Source organism: Bufo bufo, chromosome 1 (assembly GCF_905171765.1).
Source record: "Bufo bufo chromosome 1, aBufBuf1.1, whole genome shotgun sequence".
NCBI classification, from domain to species: domain Eukaryota; kingdom Metazoa; phylum Chordata; class Amphibia; order Anura; family Bufonidae; genus Bufo; species Bufo bufo.
The window spans coordinates 299192083-299216622 of record NC_053389.1 but is presented as its reverse complement, the minus strand read 5'-3'; the positions used below and the strand labels follow the sequence as shown (position 1 = coordinate 299216622).

General features: G+C 42.0%; 1 protein-coding gene across 1 annotated transcript in view; it reads right to left on the bottom strand.

The window, feature by feature from the left end:
• The window catches only part of MGAT4B (alpha-1,3-mannosyl-glycoprotein 4-beta-N-acetylglucosaminyltransferase B), a 528860-nt gene that overhangs the window by 44880 nt on the left and 459440 nt on the right, over nucleotides 1–24540 (bottom strand). The window contains 2 exon segments of the mRNA XM_040440884.1: nucleotides 8994–9064; nucleotides 9067–9100. Coding sequence (XP_040296818.1) covers nucleotides 8994–9064; nucleotides 9067–9100 — 105 coding nt within the window.

Below are 24540 nucleotides of genomic sequence, written 5' to 3'. Positions count from 1 at the left end.
ACAAGCGAGGACTCCCTGACGCCCTAGCCTCGTGGATTGTTGGTGAAATACAGGACGCCGACTACACGTGGGGCGTATAGGAGTCAATTGAAAGCAGGTATTTCATCTACCATAACGAGACTGCAGAGTGGAGCAAGTGGAAGCTAGCCTACAGTGCTATAAAGGAATCCGGTGAGTGCACTAACCTGTGGTGGGACGCCACCACGGACTGATACACACAAGCTGGACCCCAAAAAGTGAGTAATATTGAATAGTAAACTCACGAAGATACCGCCTGGAACTGTGAGCCATTCCTCTCAGCACAGATATAAGACTGAGACTTCGTAGCGCAATACAGGCGCAGCGCACACAAAGTAATAATAGGGATTCTCTATATTTATATATTTATATTCTTAACAAGTCTGAATTTTATTGGTATATAATAATGACTCATATTGATATTCAGCAGTGATACTTCTTAATGATTTGTAATAAGCGGTATTTTACCAATATATTGATTTATATTGTTTTATATTGTTTTAATCTTGTACAAAATATGCTGTAGTGTGACATAATAAATAATATACAAACTGAACCTGACGCATAGCAGCAGATATTGAGTGCTCACTATATTGTACTAAAATAATATATATCTATATATATTCAATTAACCATACTTTGTGTATAGTATCTGTTTTGGAATAAGATTGGGTGTACCTGCAGCATCATCCTAAAACTTGATCCAATTCAGGGAGATTTATATGTACTGTTGGAAACACGGTATCATCTCCAAAGAACTGAATTCAGTTATAGGCCGGTATGGTTATTATGTATATATATTTGTATCAATAAAAGAGGAAATCTGAATTAGACCAGATTTGGATTTAATTAGACATTTGTCGCCTGAGAGAAATCAGGTATCAAGTTGATTTAAAATATAATTGAAGGGTATTGTCATAATAAGGCATAGTAGTGGATATATATACAGTTGCAAGAAAAAGTATGTGAACCCTTTGGAATTATGTGGATTTCTGCACAAATTGGTCATAAAATGTGATCTGATCTTCATCTAAGTCACAACAATAGACAATCACAGTCTGCTTAAACTAATAACACACAAAGAATTAAATGTTACCATTTTTTATTGAACACACCATGTAAACATTCACAGTGCAGGTGGAAAAAGTATGTGAACCCTTGGATTTAATAACTGGTTGAACCTCCTTTGGCAGCAATAACTTCAACCAAACGTTTCCTGTAGTTGCAGATCAGATGTGCACCACGGTCAGGAGTAATTCTTGACCATTCCTCTTTACAAAACTGTTTCAGTTCAGCAATATTCTTGGGATCTCTGGTGTGAATCGCTTTCTTGAGGTCATGCCACAGCATCTCAATCGGGTTGAGGTCAGGACTCTGACTGGGCCACTCCAGAAGGCGTATTTTCTTCTGTTTTAGCCATTCTATTGTTTATTTACTTCTATGCTTTGGGTCGTTGCCCTGTTGCAACACCCATCTTCTGTTGAGCTTCAGCTGGTGGACAGATGGCCTTAAGTTCTCCTGCAAAATGTCTTGATAAACTTGGGAAATCATTTTTCCTTTGATGATAGCAATCCGTCCAGGCCCTGACGCAGCAAAGCAGCCCCAAACCATGATGCCCCCACCACCATACTTTACAGTTGGTATGAGGTTTTGATGTTGGTGTGCTGTGCCACTTTTTCTCCACACATAGTGCTGTGTGTTTCTTCCAAACAACTCAACTTTGGTTTCATCTGTCCACAGAATATTTTGCCAGTACTGCTGTGGACATCCAGGTGCCTTTTTGCAAACTGTAAACGTGCAGTAATGTTTTTTTTGTACAGCAGTGGCTACCTCTGTGGTATCTTCCCATTAAATCCATTCCTGTCTAGTGTTTTACGTATCGTAGATTCGCTAACAGGGATGTTAGCATATGCCAGAGACTTTTGTAAGTCTTTAGCTGACACTCTAGGATTCTTCTTCAACTCACTGAGAAGTCTGCGCTGTGCTCTTTACAGGACGGCCACTCCTAGGGAGAGTAGCAGCAGTGCTGAACTTTCTCCATTTATAGACAATTTATCTTACCATGGACTGATGAACAGCAAGGCTTTTGGAGATACTTTTATAACCCTTTCCAGCTTTATGCAAGTCAACAATTCTTAATCGTAGGTCTTCTGAGAGCTCTTTTGTGTGAGGCATCATTCACATCAGGCAATGCTTCTTGCGAAAAGAAAACCCAGAACTGGTGTGTGTTTTTTATAGGGCAGGGCAGCTGTAACCAACACCTCCAATCTCATCTCATTGATTGGATTCCAGTTGGCTGACACCTCACTCCCATTAGCTCTTGGAGATGTCATTAGTCTAGGGGTTCACATACTTTTTCCACCTGCACTGTGAATGTTTACATGGTGTGTTCAATAAAAAACATGGTAACATTTAATTATTTGTGTGTTATTAGTTTAAGCAGACTGTGATTGTCTATTGTTGTGACTTAGATGAAGATCAGATCACATTTTATGACCAATTTGTGCAGAAATCCATATCATTCCAAAGGGTTTACATACTTTTTCTTGCAACTGTATATATATATATATTTTATATTACTTTTACTTTCTTAAAAATTTGCATATCATTGATTGAATTTCATTTGTCACCAATTTTTCTTATATATTAATTTGCACTGTATTTAATATATATATATGTATTTAATAAATATATATATTTTGATTTTCCACCGCCTTCTTTTTGTCATCTAACTTAGCGCAGATCGTTTTAGCTTGGTATTTATGATAATAGATTAGAATCTCCTTCATTACAGATTCTAATCTATTTACATAAATAATATAGACTGTTAATCGGAGACAGCATAAATATTCCGACATAATTGGAGGTCCCGCCGAGATCTGCCTAGTTGACACAAAAATATGGGGTGCAAAATATATATTTGATAAGGTTATTGTGGTACTTGTAGTGCAAAAAGTAGAAAATGTCTGAAGGCAATGGTGAGGCAAGCAAGGCCTTGAAGGCTGGTGCAGAGGCAAAGCCTGATATGCATAACAAAGAAAGGCAAGCAATAATAAAAGATCAAGTATTACTGCATATTCAAGATAGATTAGATATCAAAGAGGATTTAAAAGTTTTGGGGGCTATTCTGGAAGGGACAGTAACAGGATATCCTGATGATATTTGGGCTAAGGGATCCAGGTTTGCTGAGTATATCTGTAGCATTGCTCAAGCTAAACACAAAAAGGATAAGGATACGATGATCCTTCAATCTTGGCCTGAATTCATACTTAATATGGTGGATTTGGTGATCTCTGTAATGGGGACACCCCTTTGCTCGGTTTTCCTTCCTTTGAGGGATATCTGGCTTTCACTGTGTTGAAGACCCATAACTGGGGCTCCACGGTTATTTTTCATATCACTGAATTCATACTTGTGATTTGTGAATTTGCAAAACGATTAGAAAAGGCAAAATATCAAAATGATCAGCAGGTTGATGAGATAGAACAGTTCCAGAAATAAATAAGTGTAATTGAAGTTAAGGCCGCCACAGTTTCTGGTGAATTAGCATAATTGTCTGCTAAATTATCAAAATATGAAAACAGAGATAGTCAGAATACTGAGATGATCAAAACTCTGGAAAGAGATTTGGATCGAGTCTCTAGAGAATTGGCAGGATGTCAACAATTAAAATCAGAATTAGAAAAATAATGCGAGAAGTTGTGTAATGAAAAAAATTACAGAACGTGATAGATAACTGTAATGTATCATATCTGCCGTATAAACAGGAAAAGTCTGCCAGTAAAGTAAAGGTTAGACATTTAATATGGAAATCAGATGCAGAAAGTGAATATGGTAGCCCCTCTGAAGGAGAAGAACTAATGTCTCTGAGAGAACATTCTCTTCCTAAATTAAAATCATATCACTCCCTAGGTCATCCAAAAGTTTGTCACAGAAAGCCTATCAGCCTATAATTGATACCACCAAAGTAAACAAGTTTTTAAAAGAAACTGTGGGTCAATTTACTAAAAAGGAATCACCCTCCATAATCAATAATCTAGAAACCTATGAAGAGGCAATGAAAACATTACATTTAGAAAAGGATAGACAGAAAATTGAATTTATTACCTGGGTATTTGAGCCAAAACACCGGTATTTCATTAATTCCCTCAGAGATATGGGCAAAGATACCTGGTCAGAAATAGTGTCAGAGATTAAAACTGAGTTTGACCCCTATAAGTCAGCTACTGCTGCAAGGAGGGCCCTGTTTACACTGAAGTGCAGGCCAAATCAAAGTCCCAGGGAATTTTTGTCATCCTTAAAAATGCTTAGAGTTTATCTGAAAAAGATACCAATTTTGAAAGTCGTGAATTTATCCAGATGTTTTATGATGCTTTGCCTAATAAAATAAAATTTATTTTGGCTAGGGATTACCATCCCAGAAAAACTCTGGATTGGTTGCTAACAGAGAGTACAACTCTGTATGCGGCGCTACAAAATAACGATGAGTCTCCAGATAGGAGATTTAAAAAAATCCAATGAGGAAATAGCTGGAACTCACAGAAAAAGAGATCAGGGAAAATTTGAGAGCCCCAAAAGGAGTTATGCTGACGTGGTAAAAAGCTCTAGGCCTTCCCAGACAAATAGAATTCAGCCTAGGCCAGAGGATAATAAGGGGCCTAGTGTTCAAGAAAGCCCATACAAAAAGGATCAGTTTAGAAATAGGCGGTTCCCTCCTTCCAAAGATACCAGAGAAATTATTACAGGAGATTCTAACGTGGGGCCGGGAAGGATTCCAGATGGTTCGGAGTCAGATGGTTCTGGGAGATCTCAATCATCCCGATTCCAAAAGCAATCTCCAAAAGGTAATGGGGAATAAGAGAGTTAACTTATATGATCGAATGGATCAAATACAAAGCCAGTTTGGAGTGATGATGCAGTGGATGGAAGAGTTGTCCAAGGCATTTTCTGTTAACCCTAAAAATCCTTTTTTAGGAGCAGCTCCTCCTGTAGAGAATCCTCCACAATTATAAATGGGGGAAGCAGTTATGTCCAATGTTGCAAATGCTAAAGACTTAAGTGTGTGTAATAATGGGAACTAACACAAATGTCTTCCCCATGAAAATAATTTAACCCTTCCAAAGCCACATGGCAAGGGGAAGGGGAGACATGTTTGTTCTGTTTTAAAGCCCACCAACTCTTCAGCTGTGCAGATGACGACATGCAATACTGCTAATAAAAGGAATAAGGAGGAGTCAAGGGTAAGTATGACTGCGGGGCGGAAAACAATTTCCCTTTTCATTCCAAATATCTTTGTTCCTTACAGGAAATAGAACACCGATATTATATGAAAGTGGAATTATTTGATAATTTCCCACCAATAATAGCCTTGATGGATACAGGTAGCCAAGCAACTTTATTATCTCTAAAGTACTTCCAACACTTACAGGATGTATCTTCTGAGAGGTATAAGTTAAAATGTTTTAATGCTAACCTGGTAAGTATCTCAGGCAACGCCCTCAAGGTTTCAGGTAAGGCTTGGCTGGATTTTAAAGTAGGAAATAAAGTAATCAGCCATCCCACATTGATCATGGATATCCCCATTGATCGATTGATTATTGGCATTGACTTCCTCAAAAGATTAAGCCCTGTTATTGATTTTGTTAATAAGGTTATATGGTCTTAAGTAAGGATGCCCATCAATTATGAACAGTCACAATCCTATCACAGTCGGCGTAGCTGCCATGTCATAGAAAAAAAGCCGGATTCCATTGAGGAACATTTCAGAAATAGCCAAGTCCCTGATGTCTCTTTCCTGCAAACAACCCCGAATTCCACTGTAGGTGGACAGGAGGATAATACCATATGTGTAGCTCCTGAACGAGTGAAAGATGTCTGTTCCAGAAACTACTGACCCTACTGGGTTCAATGGTCATAAACAATTCTTAGTGGGGATTGAAAAGGTGGATGATGAGGTGTTCTTCCCAGTACTGGTTAATGACCTAGGAAGAACTAAAAGGGCTAAATTAGATTTACGCCATGAAAACAGTTATATTACTAGGGTTCTATTACATCAATTGGCCAATCCCAAGGTAATTAGGTATCCAAACCCTAAGGATAATTGGGTCCATAACTTGGATATAAAGCTGCCGTTAGTGCTCATGGCTATTAGAGCCACTCCAAGTGCTGCAACCAAGATGTCACTTTTTGAGTTGATGACGGGAAGAAGAATGATACTTTCGCAACATCTGTTGTATCGTACATCAGATCATAACCTGATCAATGCAGCCACAACACATCAGTATGTGGAGGACCTTCATAAGGATCTTCAACATGCGTTAGCTTTTGCGTAGAAGAACCTTGAGAAAGCAGCTGTAAGTAATAAGACTTATTATGATTTGAAAACTACCACGAAGGAGCATGAGGTAGGAGACAGAGTGTATCTCTACAATTTTGCCCTAGATTGGGTAAAAGAGAAGAAGTTCTTCCATCCTGGAAAGGGCCTTATGACATCATTAATAAAATATCACCTGTTGTCTATAGGTGAAAATTAATGCAAATGGTGGTTTCATAGAGAAATGGGTCCATGTGAATCAATTGCGGTGTGTCACCCGAGGTCACAACTGAAAATCAAGAAAGTGATGCTGAAAAAGAGAATAAATAAGGGTAGTGTTATTGTGATTTCTCTCAGTTCACAGATGTTCCAATTTTGTATTTCCTTACAAAGTATTTTAAATGATAAACCTAGGAAACTGTAAGTATAAATGGATAAGAATATATATATTTATACTCTTGAGTTCTTTTATAGAAAAGAGAAGTAATTGGCGGCACCAGACGTGATTCTGGCGACAATGATGACAAAAAAGATACAGAAATCGTGCGGATGTTGTTGATCCAAGATGTCCAGTTCAAGACAGAACTAATCATCAACCCGAATCTATCAGTAGTTTTTCAGATGTCCCAGGATTGTGAATGATGGCAAAGAATATTTTACTTCACAGAATCTTTGCGAAGTTGGATCCAAAGACATTCATTGGAGGAAAACTACCGGATATCTCATTTTAACGTAGAAAGGTACCGAATTGGGTACATTGTGCATTGGGAACAGAGTTTACGACAATAATGGGCTTGATCCGTGTCAAATGTTGCTCATAACCTGCATGCCAAAGCCACAGGACACAGGATTTCTGTGATACTATACTTTCAAAGATCTAAAACATTTGATACAGAGAAAAGACTCGGGTGAAGAATTGATGGACAAAATTCTGGAAAAAGACAATATAGTTTCTTTTCTTCATTAAAATTACTATAGGAAAGACATATCTATTTCAACAAAAAAATAGATATTTTGACTGACATAAAAAATCTTCTAGCTTTTAACGGTTATGTCCAGTACCGACTGGATTAACGGAAGAAAAGGTGGGGGGGGGGGGATTTGTCAGAACTTTTGAGTATAAAAAAGAGTCCATCATATAAGGCCTATATAGGTTTATGAATAGGAACATAAGAGAAGCCATTTTGGTCAGATTTTGTCTTATTCAAGAGGGTAATATTAAGTTCAAACCCTTGTTGTGTGTTTTATATACCGTAATTAAGAGTGTGGTAATTATAGATATATTCATTTAAGGTTAGAATAAATTGAGGTAGAAATTCCTATGTACTTTCAGAATGTCTCCCAGAGAATAGTGTAAGTTAATGATCCTCTTTACCTGAAGATTTCTTGAATAGATAAATGTGGACACAGGTGATCATAAACAAACCCCTGTCTTTTTACCAAACAAAGACACGAGTGTTTGTAGTTTGTGTTTGGAATGAATTAGGTTTAGTCTGAGATTTAGAAAGAGACTAGATGTTGACAAAAAGATAGAACTTCATTGTCTCTTTCAGGTCTCTTCAAGGTTCCTGTCCTGAAACCTAGTTAAAGTTTATCCCTTCTTCAAATTAATAAGAAAATATACAGAAAATAGCTATAATTGCCAAGACTTTTATATGGAGCCTTGGTGCCACCTAGTGTTAGGATAAAATTAAGGCTTAAATTGTGAAATCACTAGGAGAGGTCCTATTAGTTATACAGTGATGTCCACTAAGTAAACGATCAAACCAGGCCAGTCCCATTTTACATGGGGATAAAAAGATGGTATGGGCTGACAGAGGTAGGATCTTCTTGAATCAGCTTGGGATGGTCATCTTGAAGAAAACATCTTGAGACCTGAAGACATCTTGATCCATCGGATCCAGCCACTTGACCACCTTTTCAGCCATTGGAGGCAGCCATCTTAGAACCATTGAAACTGATTTCTGCTAGCTGACATTTTGGTATAGTATAACCATACATATATTTTATAGGATAATTAATAAATGTAATTTTATTATATATATTCAATTAACCATACTTTGTGTATAGTATCTGTTTTGGAATGAGATTGGGGTGTACCTGCAGCATCATCCTAAAACTTGATCCAATTCAGGGAGATTTATATGTACTGTTGGAAACACGGCATCATCTCCAAAGAACTGAATTCAGTTCTAGGCCGGTATAGTTAATTATGTATATATATTTGTATCAATAAAAGAGGAAATCTGAATTAGACCAGATTTGGATTTAATCAGACATTTGTCGGCTGGGAGAAATCAGGTATCAAATTGATTTAAAATATAATTGAAATGCATCCGTATGTCTTCCGTTTCCGTTCCGTTTTTTGCTGAACCATCTATTGAAAATGTTATGCCCAGCCCAATTTTATCTATGTAATTGCTGTATACTGTATATGCCATACGGAAAAACGGAACGGAAAAACGGAACAACGGATACATGAAAAACGGACTGCAAAACACTGAAAAAGCCATACGGTCATGTGCAATAGGCCTAAGGGCAACAGCAATTAAGACTTCTGTCAATCCAAATCTTTACATTAATTAACATAAAGTTGCCTCAATATATATATATATATATATATATATATATAAAAAAAAAACACATATGTAATTCTTCATACCTTTAATTTCTGTATTTTTCCTGCTAGAGAAGAATGGGTCCCTACATGTTGGAATAGAGAGGGTTTGAACGAATCCTGAGGTTGGCCTTTTGTCTATCGCAGTGCTTCTGAAAATGAAGACGAGTCATTATTAGAAGGTGTCGGTGCTTTCGTCCTGGTCAGATAATACGAACGTTTAAAGAAAGCAAGCATACTGGTTATCACCATCCCTCCACATTATTCAGCGTTACAGACACTACATCACATATGGCACAATGAAAAGATGGAAAGTTTTACACATAATTAGCAGAAGTTGAAGGTGATAATTTACTTTATATCACATATTGGTCTTGCTGAGATTTATTAACAGGAATCTCACTGGAGTCGGTTTTGTCATTTAGACTGTAATTTCAAGTTAAACAGCAGAGCAGAGTAGGATTACAATACAAATTTATCTTGTGTTTTTTAATCAGTGGAAAAAGATTTTTGGATTAAGGCTCTTTTTACAGGCCGATAATTATCAGGTGAATGAATGTTCCAATGCCCATCCCCATAGACTTTGCAGACATACTGATTGCTCTGTTTAAACAGTGCTCATTACCGACAGGAAATCTGCCCATAAAAGAATCCTTAGGATTATTTATTATTTTACAGTAAAATTTTCCCCCCAAGAAAACACTATAGAAAGATAGAAATACTTTCCTCTTTGTAACCTACTAAATATAAAAATAACATACGGTACACAATACAGTTCAGGCATAGCCTCCAATATGGATGTTACTGGTGTCATTTCTGGTCATCAGTTACTGTAAAAAGAGCAGCTCTGGATCAAAAAATGAAATACTATGCATATCTACAGAATTGGCATGGTTTAGTGTTTTTCGAGGAAGTAAAGATACAGTATATAAGTATTAGGATCAGAAGAGCAAGTAATCACTATTTTATTGGTTATTTGTGACCTATGGACAGGTCATTTGGAAGATGTGTTTAAAGTGGTTTTCCGTCATTTTAATGCTGATGACCTATCCTCTGGATAGGTCATCAATATATAAATCGGTGGAGGTCCAATACCCGGGACTCCCGCCGATCAGCTGTTTGTGAAGGCAGCAGTGCTCGCAGTAGTGCCACAGCCTTCTCCAGCTTTTCCTAGGCCAGCGACGACACGTTCATAGGTCATGTGGCCTGGGCACAGTTCAGTCCCATAGAAGTGAATGGGGCTGAGCTGCAATAACAAGCACAGTCGCTATACGGTGCTTGGTAAGCTGAGAGAAGAGAGCGGCGCTCACAGGAGCGTCGGTGCCTTCTCAAAACAGCTGATCAGCGGGGGTCCCGGCTGTCAGATCCCACTAATCGGGTACTGATGACCTATGCATAGCATAGGTCATCAGTATTAAAATGTCAGATAATCCTTTTAACTACAAAAGTGATAGGATGAAACATTAGCTCTCTTATGCTATTACAATGCCGAGAACATGGGTCTAGATGCACAGGGTAATGCAGTGTGTTTCTACAGATGATTTATTCTCATATTATTATGTGTGCTAAGAAAATTAGCTACTTTTGTTACATTGCTGCTTTGAATATAAACACAAACGGTATCGATAGACATGAAGTAGGAATAATAAACACATGTACATCATGTTTAGTAGACGGATTACAAATGTAAATAAGAAAATGCAATATACAAATAAAAATAGTATTGTTGAAATGACATGCTCCAACATCAGAGTAAACATTGCCGCTCCAACTCTAGTAACTAATCATCAAAATCACTCCACACTATTCTACCATTAAACACTATTAAACATCTTAAATATAAAATCTTTGTAGTCTTTTTGGGTATGTCAATGCCATCTTTTCACAAATTACATAAAGGTTACACCGTCTGTTCCTTCTGCTTTCTCAGGAAAACCCACTGTCCTTATATTAATCCGGTGTGACCTGTCTTCTATCAGTACCACTGCACAAAGAAACAATTCTTCCTCTATCCTGTTTAAAGTCATCTGTACTTCAGATTAAGATGTCATCCTTAGAAAAGCAAGGGTTAAAGGGTTTTCCAAGATGTTAATACTGATGACCGATCCTCTGGATAGGTAATCAGTTTCTGATTGGTGGAGGTCCGACAACCCGCTGATCGCTGTTCAACAAGGCATCGCCGCTCGTAGTAGCTCCGTGGCCTTCTCTCAGCTTTTCCTAGGGCAGTTCATTGGTCATGTGGCCTAGGCGCAGCTCAGCCCCATTGAAGTGAATGGGGCAGAGCGCAGTACCAAGCACAGCCGCTATACAATGTATGTAAGTTGCCTCAGACAGTTGATCGGCAAGGGTCCCAGGTGTCAGACGCCACCGATCAGATACTAATGACCCATCCAGAGGCTAGGTCTTCAGTATTAAAATCTCAGAAAACCCTTTTAAGGATAACCTGGTATATAATGGTAATAATATCCTGATTATTCTGAGGACACTCAAATAGTGACGGCCAAGTTTAATTTAATTAAAAAGAAACTCAGAGAAAAGAATATTCAAGGGTTTTTTCTGGAATTTAATATTGATGACCTATCCTCCGGATAGGTCATCGATATCAGATTGGGCAGCAGGGTTCCGACTCCCGGCTCCCCTGCCAATCAGCTGGTTGAAGAGAAGGCCATGCTCCGTGCAAGCACAGCCTTCCTTTCATTGTTTACCTGCTTATCGTTGACATCGCAACCGTGACAGTTGTAATTACAAGCTGTCCCGTTCAACTCTATGGGACGACTTGTTCCTATACACTTGAATACTACAGAGCCATCCCATAGAAGTGAATGGGACAGCTTGTTGACAATGCAATGTCGACAGACCACAGCCTTCCCTTCAACCAGCTGACCAGCGGGGGTGCCGGGTATCAGACCCCCACCGATCTAATACTGATGACCTATCCTGAGGATAGCTCATCAATGTTAAAATCCCGGAAACCTCTTGAAATACAGTACATGTTGTTATTCCCTGCCAAAATATGTATAATCTACCAGGAGTCTTAATTTTTTATGGATCCTAAGGAGACTGTGAACTGGTCTATACCGTATTTTTCGCCGTATAAGACGCACTTTTTCCCCCCGAAAAAGTGGGGGGAAATAGCAGTGCGTCTTATACGGCGAATGCTGCTGATTTTGCCAAATTTTCAATGATACACCCGCTGCGATGCCGCACGGCGGGTGTATCAGCTGTGAGGGAGGAGGGGCTGGGGGCCGGCATCTGCCAGCGCCTGTCCTCCCGGCCTGCCTCCTCCCTCCTCTCTGCTACCGCTACCGAGCGCTTGTAGTTGTAAGTAATACACATTATGTGATTATATACATAACAATTTACTATTAGAGATACGATTATACAGTGAGCGGGGCCCGTGTAGTAGAATACAGTCACTGCACGGGCCCCGCTGTCATTATAAAAGCAGTATGCCGGCCCCAGGGACACTTATGAGGGGATCTGTGGATGACACATAGCATAAGATGCTATATATGTGTCATCCACAGATCCCCCCCATAACTGTCATACACAGATCCTCATAACAGTGCCATCCAGAGAGCCCAATAACAGCCACCCACAGATCCCCCATAAGAGTCACCCACAGATCCCCCATAAAGTGTCACCCACAGATCCCCCATAAGTGGTCACCCACAGATCCCCCCATAAGTGTCACCCACAGATCTCCCATAAGTGCACCCACAGATCCCCCATAACAGTGCCATCCACAGACCACAATTAGTTCAAAACCACCAAAAGCACACCTTTTGGTTCAAAATATTTTTTTTCTTATTTTCCTCCTCAAAAACCTAGTGCGTCTTATAGGGCGAAAAATACGGGTAATTACCTGTGGAGGACCTTGATTCTTTTTGAACATGGGCACCACGTTTGCCTTGCGCCAATCACTTGGCACTGTACTAGTACCCAGAGAATCTTTACAAATTATAAACAGGGGCACAGCAATGACTGAACTGAGCTCTTTAACCACCTCCGGACCGCCTAACGCAGGATTGCGTTCCGGAGGTGGCAGCGCTGCGCAGAGTCACGCATATACGCGTCATCTCGCGAGACGCGAGATTTCGCTCCAAGCCGGCCCGCGCATGCGCATCGCGGGCCGGCAAAATTCAAAGAACAAGTTCGTCACCAGCCTGCCAGCAACGATCATTGGCTGGCAGGCTGGCGATTTTCAAAAAATCCAATCCAAAGTCATATAACAGATCATATTAGTAAATATGATCTGTTATATGGCTTGTCTGCTCCTGTGCTGGTCCTTTTCGTCGGTTGGATCCAGCACAGGAGCAGACTGAACTGTGAGTACACCAACACTACACCTTAGCCCCAGATCACCCAATTAACCCTTTGATCACCCCTTTGATCGCCCCTGTCAATCACTAGTGAAAGGAAAAAAAGTGATCAGTGTAAACTGTCACTTTTTTTTTTTCACTGGTATTGGCTGTTAGGTTTTAGGGATAGTTTAGGCCCCTTGGTTAGGTAGTTAGCGTCAGTTAGCGCCCACCCCACCACACCGCAGTCACTTTTATTCGCTGTTTAGCGTATCGCTAATCAGCATTTGTACTTTTATAGTATCTGTAAGTGATCAAAACTGATCACGGTCAGATCTATAATAGTATTAGTGTCACCTTAGCTCGCCCTCCACCCAAAACGCAGTGTTTGCCCGATCAGGCCTGATCGGTCGCCCACACGTGCGTTCACACCCGACGCCCGCCCCACCGCAGTGACAAAAAATTATTATTTTTTGATCACTGCACATTCATTTTACAACGCACTGCGGCGATAAAAAAAATCAGTTTTGATATTTTTTATCAACCGCAGCAGCCTCCGGTACTTCGCTAGCCTCCCCTTTGTAAGACAGGTTTGCTTTTTTTTCTTGGGTAGTCTCAGGGAATACCCCTAAATTTAGTAGTCCAAAATGTCAAACAGGGGGGTATTCTTCTGAAGAGGCCTACAGGATTCTGACCCAGTCGGATGAGGATGGGAACCCTCATCTGACGAATCTAGCGGGTCAGAATATGAACCTGTGGAAAGCAGTGGCTCTCTGACCCAAGTTCGGACAGGGAGGTGGAGGTCCCTGGCAGCACCAGGCGGTACCCGCCCCCATGTCGCTAGACCACACGGTTACGCAGGATCCGCTTCAAGAGCAGCAGAGTGGGGCTGTCGCTGCCGATCACGTGTGGTGAGGCATACACCAAGCAGCGCAGCCCTTCCTGGACCTAGTACCAGCACTGCCGTACAACCTGGTGAAGTAGCGAGCACCAGAAGGGCAGTTGAAGCTGGTACGGTGGCACGTGCAATAGTTACCCCGTCGCAGCCACCGCAAAGACGGGCCCGTAGAGCCCCTAGAGTCCCTGAGGTGCTGGCAAATCCTGATTGGCAGTCACCAACTTCAGCCGCACCAGTAGTTCCCCCTTTCACCGCCCAGTCTGGAGTTCGGGTTGAGACGGCTCAAATCGGTTCGGCCCTGGGATTTTTTGAGCTGTTCTTGACTGCGGAGCTCTTGGACTTAGTCGTGGCAGAGACCAACCAGTATGCCACACAATTTATAACCGCTAACCCGGGAAGCTATTATGCCCAGCCTTTCCGGTGGAAACCAGTCCAAGTTTCCGAGCTTAAAATTTTTTTGGGCCTTCTCCTCAACATGGGCCTGACAAAAAAGCATGAATTGCGGTCATATTGGTCAACGCACCCAATTCATCACATGCCCATGTTCTCTGCTGCTATGTCCAGGACACGATTTGAGACCATCCTACGTTTTCTGCATTTTAGCGACAATACCACCTCCCGTCCCAGAGGCCACCCTGCTTTTGACCGGCTCCACAAAATTCGGCCCCTCATAGACCATTTCAACCTGAAATTTGCAGATTTGTATACCCCTGAGCAAAACATCTGCGTAGACGAGTCCCTAATACATTTTACCGGGCGCCTTGGCTTCAAACAATACATCCCAAGCAAGCGTGCCCGGTATGGGGTCAAATTGTATAAGCTCTGTGAAAGGGCCACAGGCTATACCCACAAATTTCGGATCTATGAGGGAAAAGATCAGACCCTGGAGCCGGTCGGTTGCCCTGACTACCTGGGGAGCAGTGGGAAGACAGTCTGGGACTTGGTGTCACCCTTATTCGGCAAGGGGTACCATCTTTATGTGGACAATTTCTACACAAGTGTGGCCCTCTTTAGGCATTTGTTTCTAGAACGGATTTGCGCCTGTGGCACCATGCGAACTAGTCGCGTGGGCTTCCCCCAACGCTTGTAACCACCCGTCTTGCAAGGGGGCAGAGGGCTGCCTTGTGTAACGAAGAACTGCTCGCGGTGAAATGGAGAGGACAAGCGTGACGTTTACACATGCTCTCCTCCATTCACGCAGGACACGACAATCCAAATTGAGCGAGCAACCCGTGTCATTGAAAAGCCCCTCTGTGTCAACGACTATAATGCGCTCATGGGAGGGGTGGACTTCAATGACCAGATGTTGTCTCCGTATTTAGTTTCCCGCAGAACCAGACGCTGGTATAAGAAGGTGTCTGTATATTTAATTCAATTGGCGCTCTACAATAGTTTGTTCTCTACAGTAGGCTGGAGAACAGGATCCTTCCTCAAATTCCAGGAAGAGATCATCGAGAACCTCCTTTACCCAGGAGGTTCCGTGGCCCCATCCACCAGTGTAGTTAGCCGTCTACACGAGCGACATTTCCCCAGTGTCGTTCCTGGTACCTCAACCCAACCGTCACCCCGAAAAAGATGTCGTGTCTGTAGCAGGAGTGGAATAAGGCGTGACACCCGCTATTTCTGTCCTGACTGTGCTGACCTACCCCTGCCCTATGCTATGGAGAGTGTTTCCGGAAGTACCACACACAGGTACACTTAGCATAGGGATCACATCTCACCAGGACAGGCACACAGGGCTATTAGGGGCCCATTCACTCACAGCTGCTGCAAACCTCTCCTTTCACCTGGGATAAAGTGCATAATGTACTTCGCCACATCTTTGGGCGATTTGCGCTTGCACATTGTCCCATGGGGAAGGAGAGGTTTGTTCTATAAAAGGTAAAAAAAACTAAACAAAAAAAAAAATACCGGTAAGTAAAAAAGTTAAATGTTCAGTTAAAAAAGTTTAAAAAAAGTTTCTATGTTCTGTTCAACAGTTAATAAAGTTATTGCTTTGCGGCCTGGTTTTTTCTTTTTTGTTTTGTTTTTTTTACCTTTCAGGTGGACCAACCGATCGACTAGCTGCAGCACTGATGTGCATTCGGACAGAAGCATTGCGCTGCTGTCAGATTACACGCAAGTCGGTGTATGCGGCGCTGCAAGACGAGATTTCTCCTCTGCAGTAAAAGATACGTTTGCCGAGGCATATGAGCTGAGGAGGTGGCGGTGTTCATATACTTTGGCAAACACTTTGTATATATAAAAAAAAAAATCCCGGCAATGATTTATTCATCCACATCGATTGATGTGAATGGAGAAATCTGGTTTGCCAGGGCATACGAGCTGAAGTGGGTATGGATGTTGGGCGGAGCTCCTATGTCCTGGCAGACGCCTTTCCCCTCCTTTTTCTTTTTTTGGCAGAGATTTTTTCATCCACATTGATCGATGCGAATGAAGAAATCTGTGCCGTTCATTTTTTTCTTTCAGCCCAGAGGCTGAACGAAAAAAAAAAATCTCATTACCCGTATGCTCAATATAAGGAGAATAGCAGAAACTCCTAATGCTGGGCATACATGTAATGATTGCGGAGACCCTCAAATGCCAGGGCAGTACAAACACCCCACAAATAACACCATTTTGGAAAGAAGACACCCCAAGGTATTCGCTGAGGGGCATATTGAGTCCATGAAAGATTGAAATTTTTGTCCCAAGTTAGCGGAAAGGGAGACTTTGTGAGAACAAAATCAAAAAAATCAATTTCCGCTAACTTGTGCCAAATTTTTTTTTTTTCAATGAACTCGCCATGCCCCTCATTGAATACCTTGGGGTGTCTTCTTTCCAAAATGGGGTCACATGTGGGGTATTTATACTGCCCTGGCATTTTAGGGGCCCCAAAGCGTGAGAAGAAGTCTGGTATCCAAATGTCTAAAAATGCCCTCCTAAAAGGAATTTGGGCACCTTTGCCCACCTAGGCTGCAAAAAAGTGTCACACATGTGGTATCTCCGTATTCAGCAGAAGTTGGGGAATATGTTTTGGGGTGTCATTTTACATATACCCATGCTGGGTGAGATAAATATCTTGGTCAAATGCCAACTTTGTATAAAAAAAATGGGAAAAGTTGTCTTTTGCCAAGATATTTCTCTCACCCAGCATGGGTATATGTAAAAAGACACCCCAAAACACATTCCCCACCTTCTCCTGAGTACGGAGATACCAGATGTGTGACACTTTTTTGCAGCCTAGGTGGGCAAAGGGGCCCACATTCCAAAGAGCACCTTTCGGATTTCACAGGTCATTTACCTACTTACCAGACATTAGGGCCCCTGGAAAATGCCAGGGCAGTATAACTACCCCACAAGTGACCCCATTTTGGAAAGAAGACACCCCAAGGTATTCCGTGAGGGGCATGGCAAGTTCCTAGAATTTTTTATTTTTTGTCACAAGTTAGTGGAAAATTATGATTTTTTTTTTTTTTTTTTTTTCATACAAAGTCTCATATTCCACTAACTTGTGACAAAAAATAAAAATTTCCATGAACTCACTATGCCTATCAGCGAATACCTTGGGGTCTCTTCTTTCCAAAATGGGGTCACTTGTGGGGTAGTTATACTGCCCTGGCATTCTAGGGGCCCAAATGTGTGGTAAGGAGTTTGAAATCAAATTCAGTAAAAAATGACCTATGAAATCCAAAAGGTGCTCTTTGGAATGTGGGCCCCTTTGCCCACCTAGGCTGCAAAAAAGTGTCACACATCTGGGATCCCCGTACTCAGGAGAAGTTGAGGAATGTGTTTTGGGGTGTCTTTTTACATATACCCATGCTGGGTGAGATAAATATCTTGGTCAAATGCCAACTTTGTATAAAAAAATGGGAAAAGTTGTCTTTTGCCAAGATATTTCTCTCACCCAGCATGGGTATATGTAAAATGACACCCCAAAACACATTCCCCACCTTCTCCTGAGTACGGAGATACCAGATGTGTGACACTTTTTTGCAGCCTAGGTGGGCAAAGGGGCCCATATTCCAAAGAGCACCTTTCGGATTTGACAGGTCATTTTTTTCAGAATTTGATTTCAAACTCCTTACCACACATTTGGGCCCCTAGAATGCCAGGGCAGTATAACTACCCCACAAGTGACCCCATTTTGGAAAGAAGACACCCCAAGGTATTCCGTGAGGGGCATGGCAAGTTCCTAGAATTTTTTATTTTTTGTCACAAGTTAGTGGAAAATGATGATTTTTTTTTTTTTTTTTTTTCATACAAAGTCTCATATTCCACTAACTTGTGACAAAAAATAAAAATTTCCATGAACTCACTATGCCCATCAGCGAATACCTTGGGGTGTCTTCTTTCCAAAATGGGGTCACTTGTGGGGTAGTTATACTGCCCTGGCATTCTAGGGGCCCAAATGTGTGGTAAGGAGTTTGAAATCAAATTCTGAAAAAAATGACCTGTCAAATCCGAAAGGTGCTCTTTGGAATATGGGCCCCTTTGCCCACCTAGGCTGCAAAAAAGTGTCACACATCTGGTATCTCCGTACTCAGGAGAAGGTGGGGAATGTGTTTTGGGGTGTCATTTTACATATACCCATGCTGGGTGAGAGAAATATCTTGGCAAAAGACAACTTTTCCCATTTTTTTATACAAAGTTGGCATTTGACCAAGATATTTATCTCACCCAGCATGGGTATATGTAAAAAGACACCCCAAAACACATTCCTCAACTTCTCCTGAGTACGGGGATACCAGATGTGTGACACTTTTTTGCAGCCTAGGTGGGCAAAGGGGCCCACATTCCAAAGAGCACCTTTTGGATTTCATAGGTCATTTTTTACTGAATTTGATTTCAAACTCCTTACCACACATTTGGGCCCCTAGAATGCCAGGGCAGTATAACTACCCCACAAGTGACCCCATTTTGGAAAGAAGAGACCCCAAGGTATTCGCTGATGGGCATAGTGAGTTCATGGAAGTTTTTATTTTTTGTCACAAGTTAGTGGAATATGAGACTTTGTATGAAAAAAAAAAAAAAAAATAAAATCATAATTTTCCACTAACTTGTGACAAAAAATAAAAAATTCTAGGAACTCGCCATGCCCCTCACGGAATACCTTGGGGTGTCTTCTTTCCAAAATGGGGTCACTTGTGGGGTAGTTATACTGCCCTGTCATTCTAGGGGCCCAAATGTGTGGTAAGGAGTTTGAAATCAAATTCTGAAAAAAATGACCTGTCAAATCCGAAAGGTGCTCTTTGGAATATGGGCCCCTTTGCCCACCTAGGCTGCAAAAAAGTGTCACACATCTGGTATCTCCGTACTCAGGAGAAGGTGGGGAATGTGTTTTGGGGTGTCATTTTATATATACCCATGCTGGGTGAGATAAATATCTTGGTCAAATGCCAACTTTGTATAAAAAAATGGGAAAAGTTGTCTTTTGCCAAGATATTTCTCTCACCCAGCATGGGTATATATAAAATGACACCCCAAAACACATTCCCCACCTTCTCCTGAGTACGGAGATACCAGATGTGTGACACTTTTTTGCAGCCTAGGTGGGCAAAGGGGCCCATATTCCAAAGAGCACCTTTCGGATTTGACAGGTCATTTTTTTCAGAATTTGATTTCAAACTCCTTACCACACATTTGGGCCCCTAGAATGCCAGGGCAGTATAACTACCCCACAAGTGACCCCATTTTGGAAAGAAGAGACCCCAAGGTATTTCGTTATGGGCATAGTGAGTTCATAGAAGTTTTTATTTTTTGTCACAAGTTAGTGGAATATGAGACTTTGTAAGAAAAAAAAAAAAAAATCATCATTTTCCGCTAACTTGTGACAAAAAATAAAAAGTTCTATGAACTCACTATGCCCATCAGCGAATACCTTAGGGTGTGTACTTTCCGAAATGGGGTCATTTGTGGGGTGTTTGTACTGTCTGGCCATTGTAGATCCTCAGGAAACATGACAGGTGCTCAGAAAGTCAGAGCTGCTTCAAAAAGCGGAAATTCACATTTTTGTACCATAGTTTGTAAACGCTATAACTTTTACCCAAACCATTTTTTTTTTACCCAAACATTTTTTTTTTATCAAAGACATGTAGAACTATAAATTTAGAGCAAAATTTCTATATGGATCTCGTTTTTTTTGCAAAATTTTACAACTGAAAGTGAAAAATGTCATTTTTTTGCAAAAAAATCGTTAAATTTCGATTAATAACAAAAAAAGTAAAAATGTCAGCAGCAATGAAATACCACCAAATGAAAGCTCTATTAGTGAGAAGAAAAGGAGGTAAAATTCATTTGGGTGGTAAGTTGCATGACCGAGCAATAAACGGTGAAAGTAGTGTAGGTCAGAAGTGTAAAAAGTGGCCTGGTCTTTCAGGGTGTTTAAGCACTGGGGGCTGAGGTGGTTAAACACTCTTGGGTGTTATCCATCTGGACCCAGAGCCTTGTTCACATTTACCCTATTTAACTTAGCTTGGACCATATCTACAGTTAGCCAATTGAGTATATCACTGGATGTACTAACAGCCCCGGCGCCACAGATATCAGCTCCTTTCTCTTCTTTTGTATATACAGAGCTAAAAAAAACATTTAGTAACTCTGCCTTTTCCTTATCTTCAGTGACAACCCCAATCTTTACCATTATTTAGGGAAACTACGTGCTCAGACCTAGGTTTTTTAGCATTTATATATTTAAAGAATTTTTGGGGATTCTTTTGCCACCTGCTGTTTGTTTTGTATTTTTCCTTATTTTATCTCCTTTTTAAAGATTTTATTAAGCCCTTTGTACTCTTCAAACGCTACAGCTGACCCCTCAGATTTGTATTTTTTAAATGCTCTTCCCCAGTCCCACCCAGCAATCTGTCAATCCGATCCGCAATATGCCGAACCCGAGCACCCGGCAGACAAAAACACTGTTCGGCATTCACTGTCTCGGCGACAGATGACCCTGTCTGTCCGCCTAATAATCGAGTCCCCTACCACCAGCATCTGCCTGACCTTTGCTGCACATCCTTCCTGCAGCGGTCATCCTCCTGGTTGCTAGGAGAAACGCACTGCTGCAGTGTTCTGGCCCTGGGCTTTCATCCCTAATATCAGCCAAACAGGCATATTTGCTAGGGCGTGCCAGCTCAGGACTAGCCTCCCTGGCACTTTTCCCTCTACCCCTTCTTCCTACATTAACCCAACTGCTCACCTGATAGTCCTGATCTTGCCCTCCTCCTCCCACCTCGATTTCACTGACCCCAGTCAGTGCCTGCACGGTGAGGTCTAAGCCTGTCTTCAGGTTTGCAATGCCTCTAAGTATTTCAAGCTGCTTATTTAGATCCAAGATCTGGGCTTCCAAATATGCAGAATGATTGCATCTAGTGCAATTGTATTCACCCTCGAAAGGCTCTTCAAGGCACGCATATATTGCACAGGACACACACTTTGTGGCATTGTCCATGGAGCACATATTTAAATGGGGATGAACAGTAAAGTAGGAAAACAGTAAATATGAGTTAGAATTAGACCTTGTCTGCTGTAGTTGGAGGACTAGTTAGAATTAAAGGATAACTGTCGTATTATTATTTTTTGGAGTATTGGATTGTGGTGATTACTATCTCCTTGGTGGCCCAATTTCAACTTTTCACTGTGTATTCAATTACCCCTTAATTCCACGTTTTTGTTCCCTGTACTGCCTACTTTTACCTGTGCTTAAAATAGGGTTGCTAGGCATGGTCTGTCTATCTGTTGATAGACGGAGCACGCAGCGTGCAGGCTCACATTACTGACAGCCAGGGACTGTAAGTAAATGATTAAAGCCAGGTCCTCCCCAGCAGCTGATAACAGTGCCTGGGCTGTGTGCACCTCTCCCTGTCCCTGCGCTTGGCAGACGCTCCCTCACTCAGCAGAGCTGGAGAATGCAGAGTGGAAGCAGCGCAGAGCAGGGAAGGGAGATCTGCCATCTGCTCAGTGTATAAATGAAAGCAACATGTGGTAAGAGGACCCCTTTGTGCTGCAGGAGATTAACCCTTTAGGGGGGAGGGCTCTGGTTACTGACACTTTTGGGGGGCTATTGTTACTGGCTAGTGAGGGCAGGCGGGATTAGCCTCAGGGTGAGGGCAGTGGAGGCCATCTTAACTGAATAGTGAAATTGCAGTTTTATGCAGACTGGTTGCTAAGGGCTGAATCTTATTAAATATGGGGTCAGTCAGTCTAATAGTAACTGATTCTGGAATATCATGTTATTAGTAACTACATATATGAAAATTTTAATTAGGGTCTAAATGTGACAGTTATCCTTTAAGCCAACACACTTCTATCAAACCTTAGTTTCTTGCTCCTTGTCTTAAACTCCAGTTCTTATAAACTCCACTTATTCACAAGCTCACTTAGTACAGGAAGCCCAGGTAGAGTTTGGGGCCCAAAGCAGACTCTTTCCCGTATAGCCAAGCCCCTGTTAGGACCCCTAGGTGAATTCATAAACTCTGGTTCTTTTAACTCCACTTAATCAGCAGCCACTTGGTACAGCAAGCCTCATGTAGAGCAAGCTCTGGGAGAGTTCAGTGGTTGAATTTATATCATCTGGAAGCACCAGCCACTCCTAACCAAGCAGAGAAAAAATGGATTTAAATGGCAGTACTAAAATGCAAGTGATCAGAAAGTGATCAGATGAAACTATAATCCCATCACATCCCCCTCCCCAGACATTCTGTCTGCACCACACCACAGGGGTCCAGCTGCTAAAATAGCTCCAGACATGGGACAAATAGCTCCCTGGCCAAAATGTCATTGTCCTGAGCTCTTTCAGAGTACAATGGGAGATAACAAAGGGGGGGGGGGGGGGGGGGTGCTGACAGTCTTTTGATAAGTTACAGAGTATAACATAATTACACATATCCAACACCAATACACATTTAACTCAAACTGATGACCATGTCATCACATAGCTCCCCCAAATTTAACCCCTTAGGGACCTGGCTCATTTTCACCTTAAGGACCAGGTCAATTTTTGCAAATCTGACCAATGTCACTTTATGTGGTGATAACTTTAACCACCTCCGGACCGCCTAACGCAGATTCGCGTTCCGGAGGTGGCAGCGCTGCGCACAGTCACGCATATACGCGTCATCTCGCGAGACGCGAGATTTCGCTCCAAGCCGGCCCGCGCATGCGCATCGCGGGCCGGCAAAAGTTAAAGAACAAGTTCGTCACCAGCCTGCCAGCAACGATCATTGGCTGGCAGGCTGGCGATTTTTAAAAAATCCAATCACAAGCCATATAACAGATCATATTAGTAAATATGATCTGTTATATGGCTTCTCTGCTCCTGTGCTGGTCCTTTTCGTCGGTTGGATCCAGCACAGGAGCAGACTGAACTGTGAGTAGCACCAACACTACACCTTAGCCCCAGATCACCCCCCTGCACCCCAATTAACCCTTTGATCACCCCTTTGATCGCCCCTGTCAATCACCAGTGAAAGGAAAAAAAGTGATCAGTGTAAACTGTCACTTTTTTTTTTTCACTAGTATTGGCTGTTAGGTTTTAGGGATAGTTTAGGCCCCTTGGTTAGGTAGTTAGCGTCAGTTAGCGCCCACCCCACCGCACCGCAGTCACTTTTATTCGCTGAATAGCGTATCGCTAATCAGCATTTGTACTTTTATAGTATCTGTAAGTGATCAAAACTGATCACGGTCAGATCTATAATAGTATTAGTGTCACTTTAGTTCGCCCTCCACCCAAAACGCAGTGTTTGCCCGATCAGGCCTGATCGGTCGCCCACACGTGCGTTCACCCACGCCCGCCCCACCGCAGTGACAAAAAATATATATTTTTTGATCACTGCACATTCATTTTACACGCACTGCGGCGATAAAAAAATCAGTTTTGATATTTTTTATCAACCGCAGCGGCCTCCGGTACTTCGCTAGCCTCCCCTTTGTAAGACAGGTTTGCTTTTTTTCTTGGGTAGTCTCAGGGAATACCCCTAAATTTAGTAGTCCAAAATGTCAAACAGGGGGTATTCTTCTGAAGAGGCCTACAGGATTCTGACCCAGTCGGATGAGGAGTGGGAACCCTCATCTGATGAATCTAGCGGGTCAGAATATGAACCTGTGGAAAGCAGTGGCTCTCTGACCCAAAGTTCGGACGAGGAGGTGGAGGTCCCTGGCAGCACCAGGCGTACCCGGCCCCATGTCGCTAGACCACAGGTTATGCAGGATCCGCTTCAAGAGCAGCAGAGTGGGGCTGTCGCTGCCGGATCACGTGGTGAGGCATACACCAGCAGCGCAGCCCTCCCTGGACCTAGTACCAGCACTGCCGTACAACATGGTGACGTGGCGAGCACCAGAAGGGCAGTTGAAGCTGGTACGGTGGCACGTGCACTAGTTACCCCGTCGCAGCCACCGCAAAGACAGGCCCGTAGAGCCC